The following is a 20,704-nucleotide window of genomic DNA, read 5'->3' as shown; positions in this document are numbered from 1 at the left end:
AAAAAATAAAATAATAATAATAATTCTGCTTCCCCTCCCAAGAGACAGCCATTTTCCTCCTGGAGCACCTCCCAAAGTATTGCATAACTAAACAAGCAAACACATTTGAAAAACACAGGTAGCACATGGACCTGGCTTTTTGCCCTCAGCACTGTGTCTTAGGGAACCTTCCTTACCAGCTTAGAAGAGCTGTTAAAAATTAGCCCTCCTTGCAAACACTTGCATAGAATGTCTTCAATGGCACATTCCGGGGGTGAAGAGAACAGAAGCATTGAACAATGTGTTTTGCGAATGTTGGTTAGGTAAAGAGGCCAGGAGAAAATTACCAACATGTAGGCACCTTTCATAACCTGTAATTGAAAAGCCCAGACTTGGCAATATTCATATCTTGATGCCTGGCTTCTGTGGTTTGAAAACTGCTTGTGAGACCATTCACTAATTCGTGGCGTACATGTAGCACTTCCACATGGGAAAAGGACACTACTTCCCCAGCGCGCAGAGCCCCTGCAGGCTCCCTGCCTGAGACTGCGCCGCTGGCCGTGCTGAGATTTTGAGCTTGGAACGTGGTCGCTGCCTGCTTCCGGGGTGCGGAGCCCCCGGGAACTGTGCCGCCTCCCTCCCCTGCTCATGTTTGCTCACCTTGTTTTTTAGCGGCTTAATCCCTCACCTCCTGGGCGATGTGGTATTCTTGTGGGGCTGTAACCTGCTGGCCCACTTCATCAATGCCTACCTGGTGGATGACAGCGTGAGTGACACCCCAGGGGGGCTGGGAAACGACCAGAATCCAGGTTCCCAGGTTGGTTGGAACAAGGACTTGTCCTTCTTTCCGCGCACTGCCGATGCCCAGGGTCTGGGGCGGATTCGAGGACTCTGGGCTTCTGAGCACCGGGGAGTTCTGGGGGCAAGAGAGGACCTCTGGTTGTCCCTGGAGTCAGCTTTGTTTCAGGGGAGAATGGCCTCAAGAGATAAGATTGGTGCCCAGACCTAGGAGGAATTTATGGAATGCTTGTCCTTGGACAGCTTTAGAAACAGACCTCAGCTTGTCCGAGAGGCAGCTTTGAGGCAGTGACCCAGCTAGGGCTCAGGAAATCAGAAGGTGGACCAACTAATAACAACAGTCCTTTGACCTTTGCGTCACATCTTATGCTTTTCAAAACCCTTTTGTGAACATTATGACCTTTGATCCTGACAGCACCCTAGCTGTGAGGGGAATAGGACAGGTATGACGCCCCGTATGCAGAAATCGAGACCCAGAGACTAAATGGGCTCCCTAGAGTCCCTTGGCTGGACGCGACAGGGCTGGAACTAGGTCTTTCCCTGGCTAGGATGAGGGTGCTTCCCCCCTTGAAGCACCTCGAGTGTTTTCAGGTCGACCAGGAAGTGTACAATCTGGGCTCGCCCTGCTGTTTTGTTGGCTGTGGTCTACACGGCCTGGTGTGCACCGAACTCTCAGTGGGTCGGGTCGGCACAGGAAGGCTTGGTCCTTTCACAAGGTGCTGGTTGAAGAAAGGTGTCTGGGTACCCGGTCGGTTGGCTGGTTCTGCCTGAAGCAAGGTGAGCATTAGGGAGCAGCGTTTCCTGGGCTGGGGGTTCCTGGCAGGCACTGTAGCAGCGCTGGTTGCTGAGCCGGGAGGATAGGTGAGGGGCCTGGGCCAGGAGTGGGGGGGCGTAGTCCACGTGTGTCTGTGTCTGGGCCCCAGGCTGGCGCCCGCGGGGCTGGGCTGTGTCTGGGCGCATGTCTGTGTGCTGAGGAGTGCGCTGCGCTGGGTGAGAGCCTCTGCCCCCAGGGAGACCAGCCATTTGGCCCGGGTAGGTGAGTCGTAACTGGCCTTTCCACGTGAGCAAACTGAAGTGGGTCCGTGGGAACCCATCCCATTTGCAGTCACAGCGGCACGCACCTGCAGCTCTGTTCCTCCTCGGGGGCCCGGGCTGGGTGAGCTGCTGTTGCTGCAGAGCAAGGCTAGGACGGCTCGGCCGTGTGGGGCGGGAGGTGGGCAGGGAGCGCGCCGCTGGCCGGTTTCTCCAGTCCGGGTGAGCTGCTGCGCTCGTGTCAGCAGCACCAGCAGCCAGCTGCCTCATTGGAAGCATTTTTCCAGCACTTTTCTGTGTGTGGCTCAAAGGCTGAGACGAGGCTGCCCGGCCTGCCAGGGCTCCTCAGCCGACAGCGGAGCACGTCAGCCTTGGGCTCCGGGGCGTCCACCCAGTGGGCTGGCCACGCCACAGGAAGCTTTCCTCCGCCTTTCCTCGCTAGGGGCTGTTTGCTAGGCAAAGTAGAATTTCGAGAGTTGGGGCGTGAAGGGGGCAAAAACGTGATGAGGTGGGGGTGGCAGTAGGCCGAGTTGGCCCTCGCCGTGAGCCGTAGGCCGGGACTCCGCCTGTGGGTGTCAGGGCGGCGTCCTTTCCATTCGGGAAGCGCTCTCTGCGCCCTGACGTTGATCAGGCAGGCACAGCTGGGCTTGCACAGGCCAGCCGCGGCCCATGCGCTCCCCTGCCCCCTTCACGGGACTCCCTTCAGTCCAGGGACCCCCTTCTGCCTCCTAGGTCTTCCCTCGCCTCCGACTGAGGCGTGGAAGCAGCTGGCGGCCCTGGAAGGGAGGGCGTGTGTGCGTGTGCGTGAGGAGAGGAGCTGAGCGTGGAGGGTGTGGCAGGTGGGCTGAGGGCCGCAGGTCTGAAATCTGCGTCCTGTGGTGCCTGAGGCAGACCCCTCTTCCCTTCTGTCTCCTCAGTTCAGCCAGGCCCTGGCCATCCGGAGCTACACCAAGTTTGTGATGGGGGTGAGTGGGGCCCGCTGCCCTGCCCATTGCTCTGTGGACCTAGGTGGGGCCCGGGAGGCCAGCCCTGGTGGTGGCTGGTAATCGGGGGTCGGTGCAGGGTGTCCCTGCTCCCTGGGCCTGGGTGGGGTCCCTGACACTCAGGTCTCTCTGGGTTCCAGATTGCAGTGAGCATGCTGACCTACCCCTTCCTGCTGGTCGGCGATCTCATGGCTGTGAACAACTGCGGGTAGGTGTGCACTCGTCTGCTTGGCACCCTCCTAAGGCTGCTGGAGGGACCCCACTGAGCCCTTCCAGCACTCTGTCCCCTCCCGCCTGGTCTGTGTGTGGGCTTGGCCGGCCAGGCACTCTGACTTCCTCTGGGAGTCACCAACCCCTTTGGGGTGAGTGTGTAGTTTCGGGATGTAGGTGGGTGGCAGCTTCAAGCCGTTGCTTGTTGAGGGCTCCTTTCCCCTGGCTGACCTTTCTCCCTGCATTGTCCGGGTCCGACATGGATCATTCTCCCTCCTGGGCAGGCTGCAGGCCGGGCTCCCCCCATACTCCCCCGTGTTCAAATCCTGGATTCACTGCTGGAAGTACCTGAGTATGCAGGTAAGCAAGCTTTGGCGGGAGAGGGCTTTTCCTGTTCTTCGCGACATCCATCAAGTGAAATGGTTTTGTGGACTCTACATTGCGTGGAAAGACACTGGGTTTCATGGAATCTAATGTTGTGAGTAGGGTAGATAAAGAAAATATAGGCACCTGGCATAAGGCATTTAAATTAAATTTTCAGGGCTGGTGCCATGGCTCACGCCTGTAATCCTAGCACTTTGGGAGGCCAAGGCAGGAGGATCGCTTGAGGCCAGGAGTTAGAGGTTGCAGTGATGACACCACTGCACTCTACCCAGCAGCACAGCAAGATCCTGTCGCAATAAAAAAATAAAATATAATTAATTTATTAAATTTTTTTCTCACCTTATTTGAGAAAGGATTTGAAGTGGCTAAATCTGGATTTATTTAAAAATTACACATCAACAAGATCTCCTTTTCTTCTTGAGTCTTAAAGACTCTTAGGACAAGGATAAGGGAGCTCTGGCCCACGTGGTAGGTGGTACAGCCCAAGAATTTCTTAGCCTTCAAGTAACGTGGGCTGGCAGTGCGAGGTCTCAGGGCAGTCGAGCTGAATTCCTGGGTGGTTAGGGGAGCTAGGATGTTGAAGCTGACCTCTCCCTCCTGTAGGACGTCCCTGGGCCCCCAGAGCCTGCCATTGGAGCAGGCTACGTGGGGACCTGGCAGCGGTGCCAGCCTTGGGTTCTCCTGTTCTGCTGAAGCCACCTCTTGCTGGCTGGAGCTCTTGGGCCCAGTGGTCAGGGATCCCAGGGCAGAACCTTGCTTTTTCCTGGCCTCGCTTTAAATTAGGCAGTGGTCTGGGGAGGAGCCAGCGTGCTGCCTGGCCTCGAGGTTGAGAAGAGATGGGTGGGAGGGAAGCAGGGAGGAAGAGACAGACACAGTTCTTCCCAGCAGCCCTGCTCGGTCTCTGTGCATCACGTCCTTCCCGTGGGTACTAGAACAGGCCCAGGCCACTTGGCTCTGAAACCAGAGAGCAGTGAGTCTTCTCTTGGGGGTTTCCTACTAAGTAGCCCCACAGACACTGGACACCCCAGGGCACGAAATGAACTGCTCGCTTCTGCTTCAGTACAGCAGATCCCGACCTTGCCTTCCACCCCGACCATGGGTCTTTGAGCTCCTGGACCCTTCTTTGCCTGACGCTGGCCTTTCTCTCGGGGGGCTGAGGAAGCATGGCCTCCCCTTTCACTGCCCTACTGTTGCTTCCGACCCAGGGCCAGCTCTTCCGAGGCTCCAGCCTGCTTTTCCGCCGAGTGTCATCAGGATCGTGCTTTGCCCTGGAGTAGCCTGAACCATCTGAAAAACACACTGTCTCAACCTGGCCACCGTGGATGAGGCCTGGTCTCCTCGGGCCACTTGTAAGGCGACACCAAGCCAGCAACGCCTAGATGTGCGCCGGCACAGCTGGGCTTCAGTTTCCATATCTGCCGTGTATCTGTCCAGATACGGGGTTGGGCTGGGGTGGGGCTGTGCCCGGTGGATGGAGTCAGCTGGCAGACCTGGGGAAGGTGGAGTGGGATGGGGAATCGGGGCAGAATCCCCTTACTCCCAGATTTGCAGAGTCTGCCTTGTGCAGGGGGCAAGAGAATGGCTCGTGGAGGCCCAGGTTGGATGGGGAAAGGCCGATGGGTCAGATCCCACCCCCCAGCCCCTTGAGGCAGCCCCGCTCCCGCCCTGCAGCTCAGCTGGGAGCGGCTCTCCCGCTTTGTAAATAGGACATGATCCCCCTTCACGAGGCGCCACCATGTCTAGGCCCGTGTGGGGAGGCTAATGCTAGGTTCTCCTTCGTTTTTGTCAACACTACATTTCTGATACGAAGGCAGCACCTTCTTCTGAATGGGAAATCATGTGACTACTCAGAATGTGTCCCCCTCGTCTAGTGCTTCTGTGTTCCACGATGATGCGTCCCGTGCAGGAGCGGTCGCCTGTGCAGCTGTGAATACCCAGAGGTTAGGCAGATGAGTGTTTCTAGTCCTGCCCAGTTTAGCAGTTCATGGTAAGATTCGACCCTGTCTCCTTCAAATAAATGTCTTGGTGGTGATTTGGAGTTTTGTGGGGCGTCTCTTAGTTTTGTGAGCTTAAAAAACTGTCTATCTGCAGGGTCTTTCTCAGACCTTCCTGTGGGTGTGAGAAGGGGCTGTAAGCGACAGGGCTCAGGGCTGCCCAGCCTGGGGACAGTGGGCGCCAGGGCTTGGTGTAGGTCAGTCTTGAGGGGAGACCCTGGGCGATGAGACTGGGGTGCCAGTTCGCACAGCAACAAGCAGCGCACACTGACCTGTCGCCAGGGAGGCAGGCCCTTCAGAAAGTGTTCCACCCAAACCCCTAACTGTCGTCTCAGCTCCATTTGAAGGTGACATATCTTTAAATTTTACAAGAGTCATCTGGTGTGGTAGCCACATGGCTACAGCAGAAGGGGCAGACCTCGTTTCTGCCCAACACTGGGGTCTGTAAACAGGCAAAACTTACAGATGTTTTGAGGTGTAGCTGGGTTCCCCCAAGTGTTTCTCTGCCTGCTCTAGGGGTCCTGGCTGTGAGAGTTGGGGTCTATTGGCTTTGGTCACACTTCCCCCACAGGTGTGGGCTGGGTCACCCCCAGAGGGAAGGCCCCCAAAATGCTTGAGCACAGCTGGTTTTTCCCAGTGGCCCAATAACAGCTGACTCAAGGGCAGTTTACTTACGTGTCCTTGCTTCCCGGAGCGCACAAGCACGCCCGCGTGGTGCCGGTGGGCGTTGGTTGAGGCTGCTACGGCCTGGGAACTTTGCAGCGCACGTGTGCTTTCCCAGGGCGGCCCTCAGACGGCTACAGTGGTGGGAAGGACAGCACGTGGCGCGCGGGCCAGGACTGGGGAAGCAGGGCCTTGCGCTCCCGGGCCTGTCACAGGGGGTCCGCCTCGTGGCCCGTTACCTTTCTCCTGCCCCGTGTGCTGTCCCACGGCAGTGGCCACTGTTCTGGGGTGGCTTTTCTTCCTTTTGCTCCACCTCCGTCCTGTCTGCGCACTGACTGCTTCCCGTGGCCGCGGATGTAGGGCACCTGCATCTCCAGAGCCCGAGCCGAGCTGGCCCTGAAGAGCCCCTCAGACAGCCACATCCTCCCGCACATGGGGAGAAGCCGCCCAGTCACCTTGGGGAGGGCCAGTGCTGTCCCCAGGTAATTTCCTGGGACTTGTGAATTTGGGGTTCTCAACTTCATTTCCCAGGGTCTCTCCCACACCAGAAATGGCATGAAAATCTCTGGATAGGCTCCCAATTTTTGGTTGAGTGAAGTGTGGGTTTTTCATCTAACAAAAAAGCAAGTTTTCAGACCATTATTTAAATGCTTGCATTGTATGTGTTAGATGCTCCCTGTTAGCTGGACCCTCCCATCTATGAGGGCTGGGTCTCTGTCTGTCTGTCCTCCCTGCACTGGGCACATTCCCTGTCAGTCCTGGAAACTAGAATGCTGGGTCCGCATCTGAGGGGATTGGGTGGGGTTGGGCAGGAGGGGACATGGGAGCCAGTCACCTTCCTCCCCTCCTGGGAAACCTCACTCTGACGAGTGAAGCTGGACGGGCCTCTGGAACCCCCTCATGAATACTCCAGGTATATACTCAAGAGAATTGGGCCGGGCGCGGTGGCTCACGCCTGTAATCCTAGCTCTCTGGGAGGCCGAGGCGGGCGGATTGTTTGAGCTCAGGAGTTCGAGACCAGCCTGAGCAAGAGCAAGACCCCGTCTCTACCAAAAATAGAAAGAAATTAATTGGACAACTAAAAATATATAGAAAAAAAAAAATTAGCCGGGCATGGTGGCACATGCCTGTAGTACCAGCTACTCGGGAGGCTGAGGCAGGAGGATCGCTTGAGCCCAGGAGTTTGAGGTTGCTGTGAGCTAGGCTGACGCCACGGCACTCTAGCCCGGGCAACAGAGTGAGACTCTGTCTCAAAAAAAAAAAAAAATTTTTTTTATAAGGGATGTCGAAAATAGACAAGTCCATTTAGATGGAAAATGGATTAGCGGTTGCTTGGGGCTGGGGAAGTTGGAGAGGAATGGGGTGTGACTGCTAATGAGGAAGTTTCTTTTTGGGGTGATGAAAATGTGCTAAAATTGTGATGGTTATACAATCCAACCATTGAGTTACATCCTTTAGGGTTTTTGTTTGTTTGTTAGAGACAGGATCTCACTCTTGCCTGGGCTAGAGTGCAGTGGGGTCATGATAGCTCACTGCAGCCTTGGACTCCTGGACTCAAGTGATCTTCCTGCCTCAGGCTACCAAGTAGCTGGGACTACAGGTACACAGCACCATGCCCAGCTAATTTTTCTATTTTTTTGTAGAGAAGGGGTCTCGCTCTTGCTCAGGCTGGTCTGGAACTCCTGACCTCAAATGATCCTCCTGCCTTGGCCTCCCAGAGTGCTAGGATTACAGGCATGAACCACCATGCCCCACCGAGTTACATACTTTAAATGGATGGATTTTATGTGAGTTATATCTCAACAGACCTGCAAAAGAAATGTATAAAGAAAGAAAAAGTGAGGAGCGACCTCCTTGGTTACAGATCAGCTCCCAGCCCTAGCCTGACTTGGATGGTGTCCTATCTAACTGCTCCCCCTCCTGCTTTGGCCTGGGGACAGTTGCTGTGCCCGTCCCCACCCCCAGCCACCCTCAGCCACTGCTGTTGCTCCCCTTCCCTTCCCACACACATTTGTGCTTTCCTGGTCCTCAGCACTTGGGGACAGTCCTGCTATGCTCCCCTGGGGGAGTGTTAGGGACTCCAGAGCCCCTTCTCCGGACCCCTCCAGGCATCAGGGGTGGGCAAAGCCTTGCCTGCAGTGCATTTCTGACCTTGTGTCCCAGACAGACCTGGGCAGCAGCACCCCTTGGTCATATGCCACGCCTTGATCCTGGGCCCCAAACCCACCCAGGCCCCAGTGGCGACTCCTGAAGCCGGGAGAGTCAGCCCAGCACCCTTGGCCTTCCCTCAGCCCTTTCTCCTTCCTACCCGCCACCTGTGGTCAAGGGGTGGGGTGAGCGGCCACAGGAAGGGAGGGAAGGGTGGCCCAAAGAAGACACTAAATGGAGTGTTTGGGGGAGAGGGACGTGAAAGAGAAGGAGCGGTTGCCACGGGTTGGTAAGGGGAAGAGTTGAGCCTCTTCAGAGCCTCCTAAAAAGCTGTCCTGCACCTCCCGCCCCTCACAGCACTGAGACTCCGGTGCTCCCAGACAGGCTTTATTCAAGAGTCAAGGGCTGCTTCCCTTCCCTCCTCCCTGAGCCCCACCCCACCCACACAGACACTGAGGGACAGCCCCAGGCCAGGCAGGCAATGGGCGCCAGAACCCCCAGGTGGGAGAGGCAGGAGGGCTGGGCCCCTGTGCACTCACTGGCGCCCCGCGGGTGGCGGGCCTGTGCCTCCAGGATGCTGAGGAGGAGGCACGTGCCCTGCAGCCTTTCCCTTCCAGAGGGCCTCAGCCGACCAGCATCTTGTCTGAGGGGCTGGGGACAGGGTGGGGAAGATGGCAGGAGGACAGCTGATCTCTTCACTCTGGGAAGGGCCAAGGGGTCCCTGGGAAGCCCGAGATCCTCTTCTCAGGGAGAGCAGGCGTGTGGCCACAGGAACCCCACCGAGGACAGTCTGCAGCCAGCTGAGGGGTGGGCCTCCCCAGAGGCAGAGGCGCTCCCGGGCAGTACCAGGGCTCGGCCCTTTGGAAACCTCCTGCAGAAACAAGAGCACTGCCTGGAATCTGGCCAGAAGCTGGGGTGAAGGGGGGCTGCTGGGCCGCAGAGCAGAACCTGCCCGGGAAGCTGCGGCCTCTCACTTGGAGAAAGACAATCCAGAGTGGGCCCGAGGCCAGTGTCCCCCCACCAGGCCTTGCCTTTCAGTGTGTCCCCTTCAGAAGATTCCAGCCAACACCAGGGGAGGCAGTAGCAGTAGTCCCAGGAAAGGGCCCCATACATGACTAGGGCCCGAGCTCAGCCCCGACTTGATGCCAGGCTTCTCAGGGCCCTCAGCACCTGTGGGAAGGGAGAGGCTTTGCCTCGGCCTGAGGATAGCTGTGCCTGACCTCCCACTCCCCCGCCATGCAAAGGGGGTGGGCAGCAGCCAGGGAGGAAGCTCCTACTCAGAGGGTACATGCCATGCCAGGCTCAGACCACCTCTGCTGGGGCAGGATGCTGACATGCTGGGCCCAGGAGGGTAGGGCGGATGCTGCAGGCCTTACCTGGCAAGGATGACTGCAGGGCCAGGGTCCGCCCACCCGAGGCATTAGCGGTGGCAGAGGTATTGGGGAAACTGGGCAGGGACTTGGAGGAGGTGTACCCCATGTGGTTCAGTGAGGCCTGCAGCTCACCTCGCTTGTCCTGGGCTGGAAAAACTGAGGCCAAGACCTCACTAGAAGAAGGCACCTCGGCCTCAGCCTCAGCCTCTTCCTGGGCATGGGGTAGGGGCTCCCCTGTCCCTGTTGGGGACATCTTGGGGTGCAGAGATTTCTCTGGGCTCACGGAGGGTGCTCTGGTTATGCTGGCCACGCTGTGTGCTGATTTGGGGATAGGAACATGGGTGGATTTGGGAAAGGTAGCCGGCTCCTCATCCAACGAGGGCAGGCTGTGAGTTGCAGAAACGGAAGGGACCGCTGTTTTTACAGAAGGTGGGGACTCTGTTGCCATTGAGGAGGGGCCTTTCGTTTCTAAGGAAGTTGGGGCCTCGGTTTCTACAGTCGGCAGAGCCTTGGTTGCCAGGGAGCCTGAGACCTCTGTCGCCACGGAAGAAGGCATACTCATTTTTCTAGAGGCTGAGGCTTCAGTTGCCAGGGAGGATGGCGCCTCAGTTACCGGGCCGGGCAAATCTGGAGCATCTTCTGAGCTTCCGACGGGCTCTGATAAGGTAGACAAGAACGGGCATCAGTGCTGCCAGCAGGACCCCACATTCCTCATCTCGCTGCAACCAAGGTGAGGCGACCAAGTGTCCTACCAGGACACTCACACACACACACACCTCTCCAGCGGACGTCCTTCACTGATAATAAATATTACGTCTTGCTAATGACACAACGGCTCCTCCATCCACGTCCTCGTCCGAATTTCCTCTGCCCTCGCACTTCCACTCTTTAGGGGACTCTGCAGCGCGGTGCTTGCTCTTGCCCGCCCCCCGCGGCGCAGGCCCCGCCCCCCGCGGCGCAGGCCCCGCCCCCCGGCCGCGCCCGCTCTCCGGGACCCTTCCGTCAGGCCACGCCCACCTCGCGCTGTGCCCGGAAGCGGCCGGACTCTGCTACCCTCCATTGGAAGGCTTGAAGTCCTGTCACTTGGAATGACAGGGCGCCACAGTGGCTTGCACACGGAGGACAAAGTGAGCCGCTAAGGGGCCCTGGTGGTCGCAACCCGCCTGGCCCCTCCCCTGCCCGGTCGGCAGCGCGTCCCCTCTCTGCCCCCCGCCCCCCACTCACCACAGAGGGAGTTCTCGCAGCGGTAGTCCGGGGGACACTGGGAGCACGGAGTCCCCTCCCGGTAGGGCCTTTTCCCCTTCACGTTCCCCCTACAGGAGGTGAGAAGGGTGCTGGGGGGAGAGGTCCCTTCCAAGCCCCTTCTCCATCCCTCATCCGCACACCTTATCTGGAAGTGCCCTGGGGGGTCCGCTGCCTACCCGCCACCCCCTTTGGCGACCCTAGGCTCCTGGCTCTGCCCACTTTCGCCTGCTCCCCATTCCCAGGGCTCCCCCAGCACTTACGGGGGCTCATAGTTGCACACGAGTAATTGAATGTTGGTCTCCTCAACTCCCTGGAGCTTCTCACAGAAGTGGGAACCACAGCCGATCCTTTCTGTCTTGGCCCAAACCACCTGCAGGAGGGCAGACCTGGCAGCTTGGCCCTGTACCGGGCAGCACAGCCCCGCCTGCTGTCCCTCTCTGTACCAGCCTTCCGTGCCTGGGGAGAGGAAGCACGCTGCACCTGTGGGATCCAAGACCCTCACTTGCAGCTGCAGGACAAAACTTTTATATCGTTTTTCCTTGTTTTTAGTTCTTCTCCAAAGGAACTTCAGGACAAAACTGAATAGGGGAGGGAAGGGAGAGTTTGTCCAGAACAGTCTGCTCTCCCCTGACAACTGTACACACCCCTTCACCATGCCTCTTTCCTCTCAGATCCTTCCCTCACCTCCGGGGCTCTGATATATCCATGAACTTTTCCTGTGAACTCTTCCTAGAGGCCTTTGCATTTTAAACAAGGGGTATAGCCAAAGGAATGAATCTCAAATGGCAGAACCTTAGATATCAGCAACAAGAAAAGTCCAAGAAAGGGAACAGGGAGCCATTTCAGAAATGGAACTTTCCCCAAATCACAGGTAAGCAGGGACCTGCTCTGGCTCTTTCTGGGTGTGGGTCTCCTAGCTGCTAGAATGACTTCTAAGTATAAAACTTTAAAAAGTCATGTGGTGCCATGGGGTGAGACCAGCAGCCTCCCCTTGCTATTTCTAGGCCCAGTCTGCTCGGGAATCTCTGCTTAAGTCGGCTGAGGGTCCACCAGATGCCACTGTTGAGCATCTTACAGGTAGAAATGACCCCAGAGTGCATATGGGTGGGGAGAGAGGGGGCGGTGGTGGCCGGGTCCAGAGGGAAGAGGGCAGGGAGGGAGCCGGGCCCTCCCAACTTCCTGACATGGGTGGGTGCTGTTGGGATTTCCTCCCCTAAAGATTAAGAGTAAAAATACTGCACAAAAGAGGTATTGAAAAACAGAATTGGTGGATGTGGGCAGGAAGATAATTGGTTTCTTTCTCTTTTGTTTGTCACGTGATTGTTTGTATTGTATTTGTTGTCAAATAAGCATTGGGAGGAGGCGGAGTGGGGACCCTGTGGCCTCAAGGTGGCATGTGGCCCTCCAGACCCCCAAGTGCGGCCCGACCAAATCCAGACTTCACAGAGCAAATCCCTTTATTAAAAGGATTGTTCTGTAAAAGTTGGATTCGGTCAAAAGGCCACACTCAAGGACCCAGAAGGTCGCGTGTGGCCCGACCAGCAAAAGGTGACCGTGAGAGACAGGAAATGGTGTCAGAAGGCTCCTGGAAACCTTCATTCAGTGACAGTTTGCTCTTATTTTAAACCTAGTTTTTAAAAGCAAAAGACAAATTAAACAAAATTCTCTATTTGCGTTATCAGTTCCTGGCAGATTAGAAGCAGCAAATTAGCCACCACGATAAGCCACAAAAGAGTGACAGTGAGAGAAGAGACAGAGTTAGGGGCATCTGCTGCTAGGACAGTCGCTCTGCAGACTTAGGCCAGGGCGCAGGGCCAGTGTCACCTGACTTAGGTCTCTTCAGGATCAGAAGGCCAGGAAGGGCGGCCTCGGTTCGTCAGAGGCCTGGACCGCGCATGAGCCGCAGTGGGAACACGGGGTTTAGGAAGGACCCAAGGGACCCGCCGTCCCGAAGCGCGGCTGCCGGGAGAGGTCGCCCCGCCCCGCCCCGCCCCGGCCCCGGCCCCGGCCCCGGCCCGGCCGCACCTGCGTGTAGTGGCCGCACATCTGGCCCGGGTTGCAGGCGGCGGCGCTGAGGTTGTAGTGCGCGCGCTCCTGGTGCCACTCCCCCACGGCCAGCGGCACGTCCATGCCCTCGTCCGTGATGGCGAACAGGTTCTCGCCGCGCCGCCCGCGCTCCTTGTTGTGGCCCCAAATGCACTGCTGTGCGTAGGCCTTGGCGAAGGCGGCCAGCTCCGCGTCCCATCTCTGCAGGACAGGTGGGGGGGGCGCCTCGGGCTCAGTGGAGGCAGGAGAGGGAGGCGGGATGCCCACAGGTTCTGTGGGATATGAGCAGAAGGTCTAGGGGGTCCTAGGGGCCTCTGGAAGCTGGAGACCCTCCTGCCCCTGCCCCCACTTCCCCTTAGCCAGGGACTCTTGGCCACGACCTGGAACAGGTCTCTGCTCTGGGAGGGCTGCGGTAGGGAGGTGGGAGGATGCCACTAAGGGCCTCGGAGTTGACCAGACTCGGGACCATTCACCAGCTGTGTCATTCTGGACAGATTGCTTAACTTCTTTTTTTTTTTTTGCTGATAGACACAAACGTAAGTGAGGAGATTCTAGAAGTTGTAATTTATTTACAAAAAATCCAGTAAAGTGATTCAAAACTGGAAGTAATTCAACAAGTACATTAATTAAAGATATGTACAAGAATAAAATTTCACACTATATGAATCCAGTACATATTTATCAAAAAGAATAAGGGCTACAATTTATGCCTCAAGTAAAAGAACTTAAAACAAAGAAAAATCTAAATTAACCTTAAGTTTTTGTGAAGCCTCAAGGAACAGAAAAAGATCTGTGGTACTAAAACATTCCAAATATCTTTGATCACTCATGCTACTTTAGAACAAATTCTTTGTTTGTTTTTTTTTTTGAGACAGAGTTTCGCTCTGTTGCCTGGGCTAAAGTGCCGTGGTGTCAGCCTAGCTCACAGCAACCTCAAACTCCTGGGCTCAAGCGATCCTCCTGCCTTAGCCTCCAGAGTAGCTGGGACTACAGGCAAGTGCCGCTATGCCCTTCTAATTTTTTCTACATATATTTTTAGTTGTCCAGCTAATTTCCTTCTATTTTTAGTAGAGACGGGCTCAGGCTGGTCTCGAACTCAAATGATCCACCTGCCTCAGCCTCCCAGAGTGCTAGGATTACAGGGTGAGCCACCATGCCCGGCCCAAATTCTTTGTTATAATCTAATGTTTAAGTCTAAGAAGAGCCAATGCAACTTTAAAACGTTAGTTTTAATTTTTAATTATTTGAACAAGTTGAATATATCTGCCAGATTTTTGTGATACCTAAGAAAGAAAACACAGAACGCATCCTTTTCTATGAAAATTATATTTTAAATTTTTTCATTTTTCACTAGATGCCACTGAAAGAGGGACATCAAAGTCACCCTAAGTGGACTGAGCTGGATGCATGATCACTTCATTTGAACTGGTCTGGCTACGTAGTGTCTGGAGTGCCTCAGAAAAGGGGAAAGCGGGGAGGAGGTTTGAAAATCAAAAAACGACTGTTTTGCCACCCCCTCCCCCACTGAAGGCAGAATTCCTTAAAAACCAGCTCTGACTCATCTTGATGGGTAACTTCTTCTGCTGCAAATGAAAGTTCTTTCAAAATGGATTGCTGAAAATGTGTTTCCAGAAAGAAAATTCAGTGCATGAGAAATTTCCTTATCCCACTTGTAAAAGCCCAAGATGTCTACATAAGGAGCACCGCGACGGCCGTACAGCCCGGCCTGGGCCCAGGGGAGGCGCGGCAGTGCCCGCAGCAGGGATGGACTTGGGCTCGGGGAAGTGGACTTGCGTGCCCTTGGTGAGCTCTGGCTGCACTCCTGAGGTTAAGGACACCGGCCACCATGGAACGGAGTCTGTTGACATTTGAACACTAAGCATTTTTTTGAAATCCGAACTGAACACCACCCCCTACCCCCAACAGGGCTTCCTGCACAAACACACCCTCCAGAGCCAAACCCAGTTAGCTGGGACAACACTGAGACCCCAGCCTCTAGGAAAGTCTGGGTGTGTGGGTTATGAGGGGAAAAGGACGTTTCTGCCTTCCGGAACCCCACCACGTCCCCTGCTGCAATCTTCCTCCCCTAGAAACTTCAGAAATTGGGGTGGGGGCTGGGGGAAAACGTGCAGCCAGCCACTCCCTGCCGCTGCCGCCACCACCCACACCCCCAATCCCCTGAGTCTGGCCCTTGCCCACCGCTGTTCAAAGGCACCTTCCCCCCCCAACTCCGTGGCCTCGGAACAGCAATCTGCTTAACCTTTTTGAACTGTCACAGGGCACTGGGAAGATTGAGGGGGATGGTGTTTGTGACAGCATTCCTAACAGCCTTCTATGTGAAAGGTGGGCAGTGATGCCCCTGCCCACCGCCCAGGGCTGCTTGAACTGCTCTGACAAGCACAAGATGGCCAGGGGATGCTGCAGGGCCGGCGCTCTGTTCAGCCCGCTCCCGCCCCCACCATGGATCTGACTTGGGAGCCAGCGCCGTCCTCTCCCCTCTCAGCTCCCACGCGCCCCTGGGACAGCCCAGCCCCTTGCCTTTGCCCTCCCCAGGAGGACACTAACACTCAATGCTGGAGGCCCTTCGCTGAGGGGCCTATTTTCGAAGCCTTGGTGACTTGATAGCTATCAGATCCCAATGACAATATTCTCTGGTGGGGACCTCAGGTGAGACGGTGGGAGGGGGCATTTCAGGGTCCGGCGCCTCTGAGATTCTGTGTCCCTGGCTGGGAGGACAGGCTGAGTGTGGGTGGGAGGAGGGATTTATAAGGCATCTGACCTAGAGGACTGAGGAGGGAGGCCTGGATCCCATTAAACTTTGTCCTTGGCTTCTCCGGGAAAGCTATGGCCTGGCGGCAATCTTGCTCCACCCTCTGGGGGCCCAGCCAGCTGCCAGAGCCAGCCAGCCCATAATGTGCCAAAAGCCTGGGTGACCCCGAGGGGAGGGGGCCGTGCGGCCACACCCACTCCCCACCCACCCATGGCTTCCAGAAGCAGCTGCTTGGGTGGGGGTGGGAGCACCTGGCTGGGATAGCCCCGCTGCTGTGACCTCAAGTGAGTCCCTTTCCCCCTCTGGACATTTTTGTCCCAAATCACTCGTCCCCGAGGTTCTCTCAACTCCGGTAACAGTGGGAGACTGGAAGCGGGAGAGGGGCAGGGTGTCTGGATGACCCACGGGGCTCCAGGCTAGACTACAAGCTCCTTCAGGTTAGGGCAGTGATGTATCCCCCACCTCTGGCACAGTGCTGGCACATAGTAGGTGCTCAATAGATACGTGTCAACTAGCGATGACCGAGTCAGGGCTCTGCTTAAAGCAGCGTCCCCCACAGAGCCTGGCTGTGATTTCCATCCTGGCTCGATGCCTGACGTCCCATTAGAGAGTCAATGCTCTGGGTCTTAAGGCTTCTCAGCCAGCCATGCAGGCCCGCCGGAGCTGCGAGAGTCACGGCGCCCACCCACGCCGGCCACGTGGTCCCCATCGGGAAGCAAGTCCATTCATTCCTTCCTCATTCAACAGTCCCGGGTACCGTGCCGGTCCCGGGGCGACAGCAAGAACCGAGATGCCCAAGTTCACGTTGTCATAAAAGTCAGTTTGGACCACCATGTGGTAAGTGACAGATAGGTAACAAGTGCTATGGGGCACCTAGAGGGCCCAGCCTGGGGTGGGGGGGGAGACACTGAGTGGTCGACTCAGTGGGAGACACCTAGTGGTAGAGGATGGGGCATGAGCAGGTGGAAGGGAGCTGAGAAAGGCGGCGGCGCGGCTGCGGCGGGGAAAGGCAAGCTGATCGGTCCCGCAGAATGAAGGGGCAGCGGGAGAGGAGGCTGCAGAGGCAGGCAGGGCCCAGGACGCACAGAGCCTTCTCAGAGCCTTCTTGGTTGGGAGCTGCAGTTTTATCCCGAGGCCCGAGGCAGTAGGGAGCAGTGGGGGCCACTGGCAGATTTTGAGCCGAGTCTGGCCCGAGTGTTGGATCATTCATTCTGATAGCGGAGGCCAGAAGCTGGGGAGCAGGAAGGGGCTATCCTAGGAGTCCCTGGGTGCAAAAGTGAAAGACTCAACCAGGGTTGTGCCAAAGAGAGTGGGGGTAGCGGGGCAGGAGAGTATAAGGTTCAAGGAAAATTGAACCCTCTGGGAGGTAAAACTGGTGGTGATCAGATGTGGAGGCTGAGGAAGGGGGAAGAGTCCATGATAGCCCCCACCTGCCCCACCTGGATCCCTTCCCTGTTGTGTTACTCAGGCACTTATTGAGCACTTACTGTGTGCCAGGCGCTGTTCTAAGTATTTTACACATATTCACTCATTTAATCCTACAGCCACCATAGCTAAAGGGAGTTGTTCCCTTGTTATCATCCCCATTTTACAGATGAGGAGACTGAGGCACAGAGAGGTTAAGTAACTTGGCCAAGATCACATAGCTAGTTAGCCAAGATTTGAACCTGGGCCATCTGGTTCCAGAGTCTCTGCACTTGTCACTACTGAGGGGGAACTGGAGTCCTGTCCCAAACGTATCCAGCCTGCTCGCCCAGCCTTACCTCCTCCTCCTTCCCATGCCACCTGCCATTAGGCAGCAGCATAGCCCTCAGTATCCAAACTGCTCCCAGAAAGCTGCCCAGCCCAGGACGCAGCCCTGTCCGAGAAGCAGCTCCCGCCTGTGTAGCCAGACTGCAGTGCATCAGGGATCTGCAGATGGAGAAACTGAGGCCCAGCTGTGGTCCTAGGCCTCAGTCGGGAGCTGTTGGCAGAGCTGCATCTGGGACTCCAGATGTGCCGTCTGCATTTCCTGGTTGCCAAGGCCGACGGGGCCACGCGCAGCGGTGCAGAGCCCTTCCTAGGGCTTTCCCTGCGGCGTCATCCTGTCTGACCGTCTGGGCCGGGCTCGCCAGCCCCGTTTCCTGCCCAGACTCACTCGGCCACATCAGACAGAGCTGAGGTTAGACCCAGGACTCGGCCCGGGCCTGCTGCTGCGTTCCCCAGGTGCAACTTTGCTCTCGGGACACTTCCCACCGACCACCCAGGCCACCTGAGAGGGTGGCTGGAGGGGATACATTAGTTCAGCCCTTAGGGAGGGCAGGAAAGCGGTGAATTTCTCACCGATCGCCTTTAATCCTGAGCGTACACATCCTGCCCCTAACCCTGCCATCAAGTGGCTCTCCCTCCCTGGCAGAAGTAACCAACCCCAAATGTGGCGTCTGTCATCTGTACGCATGTGTGTGTCTGCTACATCTGCATGTTTCTCTAACCAGCACACACATAGTGTTTTACGTGTTTTCAAGCTTCATGTAAAGATACCCTACTGGGTATATTGTTTTGAGATTTCCTTCCCCCTTCGATACTGTATCTGTGAGGTTCGATCCATGTTGATGTATGCGTCGCTCTAATTATGACCTCATTTTACAGATGAGAAACAGGATCAGCAAGGTACAGGACGTGCCCCGAATCGCAGGTCTTATAGGTGACCGAGACAGGATTTGAACTGCATGATTCAGACCCTTCTCTGCTTCTGGATCACGCTCTGGCCCCACCTCCTTAGTCCCTGCCTCCTGTCCCAGTGCCCGGACCCATCGACCCATCCTGCTGCCCTGCTTCCTCTTCTCACCTCCTTGGAAGGCACCTGAAAGGCTGTTTTCACAAAGTGTTAAAGGCCGCCACCCACGGCACTCTAGCCTGGGCAACAGAGTGAGACCCTGTCTCAAAAAAACAAAAAACAAAACAAAAAAAGACCTTGTTGTGTTTCCCCTCCCAGGGCACATGCATTTCGGGAAGCGCTGGGGAATAGTCATTGGAGTAGGAAGCTGGGACTTCCAGGTCTGGCTCTACTAGCTGTGTGACCCCAAGCAAGTTCCTCTGAGCCTCAGTTTCCTCATCTGTATAATGGGGCTGCTTATAGGGTCCTGTGAATTATATAATGCCAGGGACTCAGGGACTCTGGCACTGACCAGAGAGATGAGTCTCTGAGATTCTGAAACAGCTTCAGCACCACTGGGGAGTGGAGGAGGAGTGGGGGGTTGGGCGGTGCAAGTGGGGAGAGGGGTTGGTGGCAGGCCCTGCCCAGCCGGCGGGGGCCCCAGCCACACTCACCATCCGCAGCATGTCTGAGGCCGGCGGGGACACCTGGGAGCGGTAGAGGTTGTGCAGCTCTACCATCTCGCGTTTCTCATCAGCCTTGAGGGCTCCGGTGGGGCCCGTGGTGGCCACCAGCAGTAGCAGCGGCAGCACCAGGGAACTGCAGGAGCCGCACATGGTGGCCAGCCCTCTCTGCTTCTCCGGTCCAGGGGTCTGGCAGCTGGATTTAAAGTCCTTCCCACACAAGCACCACCCTGGCTGGGGTGGGGCGGTAGGGGCTGTGTCTGCAGGCCCAGCCCGGCTCACACAATGTCTCAGGGAGGGCTGGGTGTCTTGGGTCCAGACCAGAGTTGAGTCCACTCCCCTTGGAGTCCTTGGCAAAAGCCTCCTTTCTCTCGGTAACGGGGGCTCAGGCCAAGAGCTGTGTGAGTTCCACAGACCCTCCTGAGTTGTGGACAGATCCTCAAGGGACAAAATCTCAGTAACCTCTGCAGAGCTATGGCTGGTTGCACCCAGACCACATCCCGTGGGTGCTGAGGACAGATAAGAGGAAGGAAAGCACATAGGCTCTGACCACAGAGGACTGAGCGGTATCAGGAAACCGTAAGTGGCTTTCGAAGGTGAGAGGAAGATGAGATGTATTTGGTAAGAGGTTGGGCAACCTCAGTCTGAATGCTGGTTCTGTCCCTTCCTATTTGTGTTTTTGGGAGCTTTCTCGGCTGAACGAATCATTGACAATAATAGTACCTACCTCATAGGGCCGGAGGGAAGATTAAATGAGATATAACGTATGTAAGTGCCTAGTGCGGTCTCTGGCACATAGAAGCCCCTCAGTAACAGTAGACAACCAACCACCCATGTGGCCTGGCCCCTGGCTGGCTCCCAGCGCCATGGGGAGGCACAGTCCTTGTTTACTACGGGAGGAGGGGCCGAGGTATTTCCCACTCTAGCTGTGTTATCGAATAGGGCTTTTCACTGTGGACAAAATTTTGCCTTCTACGTGCCCTCTCTGAACGCATGCGCTTGACGTGCTTGTTTGAAAGTGGGACGCTGGGACCCCTCCTGCTCTGTGTTTGTAGAAATATGATGTGTCTGTTTTTGAAATCAAGAGAGCAGAAAAGCAGAAGGGTGAGCGAGCTGATGGATGTAGCAGGGGCTCTGAGGGGAGGGTACTGGAAGGGAAATAGGCTGAGCAGCTACGCATTTGCATTATAATGGCCAGGACCTAGGCCTTGGCCTTTATGAAGCAGGAAGTTGGAACCAATGTTCTTGAAAACAGCTGGGATCCTTGAAGCCTGCACATTCAATGAATGGGGAGCTAGGAAAAGCCTACCCACTGGCTTTGGAAGGTGGCGAGAGAAAACCTGTCCTTGACCAGGTCTCCAGGTAAAAATAAAAACAAAAACAACAAGTTGGAGTCCACAAAAAAACTATTAGAACTAAAAAACTCAGCAAAGTTGCACACTACAAAATCAACACACAGAAATCAGTTGTTTCTATACACTGATCATGAATAATCCCAAAAGGAAATTAAGAAAAGAATTCCATTTACAATAGCAACAAGAAAATATAAAATTCTTAGCAATACACTTAACCAAGGAGGCAAAAGATTTGTACACTGGAAACTACAAAATGTTGCTGAAATTAAAGACAGAACTAAATGGAAAGACATCCCATATTCATGGATTAGAAGACTTGATATTGTTAAGGAGTTGATATTGCCCAAAGCAATCTACAGATTCAGTGTAATCCCTACTGAAATCCCAATGACAATTTTTTTTTTTT

The 20,704-nt window shown here is 55.8% G+C and overlaps 2 protein-coding genes across 8 annotated transcripts in view; one reads left to right on the top strand and one right to left on the bottom strand.

Annotated features, from left to right (window-relative positions):
• MTCH1 (mitochondrial carrier 1) overlaps nucleotides 1–5,429 on the top strand; it is an 18,147-nt gene extending 12,718 nt beyond the window's left edge. The window contains exons 8-12 of one of the 4 annotated variants that reach the window (XM_012646623.1): nucleotides 652–745; nucleotides 2,727–2,774; nucleotides 2,933–3,000; nucleotides 3,287–3,362; nucleotides 4,592–5,429. In XM_012646623.1, the coding sequence (XP_012502077.1) occupies nucleotides 652–745; nucleotides 2,727–2,774; nucleotides 2,933–3,000; nucleotides 3,287–3,362; nucleotides 4,592–4,663 (358 nt within the window). In that variant the 3' untranslated portion in view covers nucleotides 4,664–5,429. Of the gene's footprint in view, nucleotides 1–651; nucleotides 797–2,726; nucleotides 2,775–2,932; nucleotides 3,001–3,286; nucleotides 3,482–4,591 lie in introns of those variants that run through there. The other 3 variants (XM_012646621.1, XM_012646620.1, XM_012646622.1) reach the window with 3 other exon arrangements.
• Nucleotides 5,430–8,728: 3,299 nt separating this feature from the next.
• On the bottom strand, nucleotides 8,729–19,438 carry PI16 (peptidase inhibitor 16). 4 transcript variants are annotated; one of them, XM_012646618.1, is made up of 7 exons: nucleotides 18,935–19,438; nucleotides 12,835–13,056; nucleotides 11,070–11,179; nucleotides 10,789–10,877; nucleotides 9,697–10,221; nucleotides 9,223–9,361; nucleotides 8,729–9,062 (listed from the first exon to the last, which is right to left on the bottom strand). In XM_012646618.1, the coding sequence occupies exons 1-6, from the start codon at nucleotides 19,094–19,096 to the stop codon at nucleotides 9,240–9,242; spliced, it is 1,230 nt and encodes a 409-aa protein (XP_012502072.1). In that variant the 5' UTR covers nucleotides 19,097–19,438; the 3' UTR covers nucleotides 8,729–9,062; nucleotides 9,223–9,239. The 4 variants fall into 4 exon arrangements, with proteins under 4 accessions (XP_012502072.1, XP_012502070.1, XP_012502073.1 ...); XM_012646616.1 differs by having other exon boundaries at nucleotides 9,568–10,221; nucleotides 18,935–19,429; XM_012646619.1 differs by lacking the exon at nucleotides 8,729–9,062 and having other exon boundaries at nucleotides 9,160–9,361; nucleotides 10,123–10,221.
• Nucleotides 19,439–20,704: the final 1,266 nt, after the last annotated feature.

This window comes from Propithecus coquereli, unplaced genomic scaffold, assembly GCF_000956105.1.
Source record: "Propithecus coquereli isolate 6110/MARCELLA unplaced genomic scaffold, Pcoq_1.0 Scaffold248, whole genome shotgun sequence".
NCBI classification, from domain to species: Eukaryota; Metazoa; Chordata; class Mammalia; order Primates; family Indriidae; genus Propithecus; species Propithecus coquereli.
This window is presented reverse-complemented; position numbering and strand designations above follow the sequence as displayed.

What these genes read in the sequence shown, in the direction of transcription:
- PI16 (XM_012646617.1), bottom strand. Translation starts at nt 19,096, where the DNA reads ATGTGCGGCTCCTGCAGTTCCCTGGTGCTGCCGCTGCTACTGCTGGTG. An exon ending in CCTCAGACATGCTGCGGATG is followed by an intron (nt 13,057 to 18,934) that starts GTGAGTGTGGCT and finishes CCTGTCCTGCAG; the next exon opens with AGATGGGACGCGGAGCTGGC. An exon ending in CTGCGAGAACTCCCTCTGTG is followed by an intron (nt 10,222 to 10,788) that starts GTGAGTGGGGGG and finishes CTACCTTATCAG; the next exon opens with AGCCCGTCGGAAGCTCAGAA.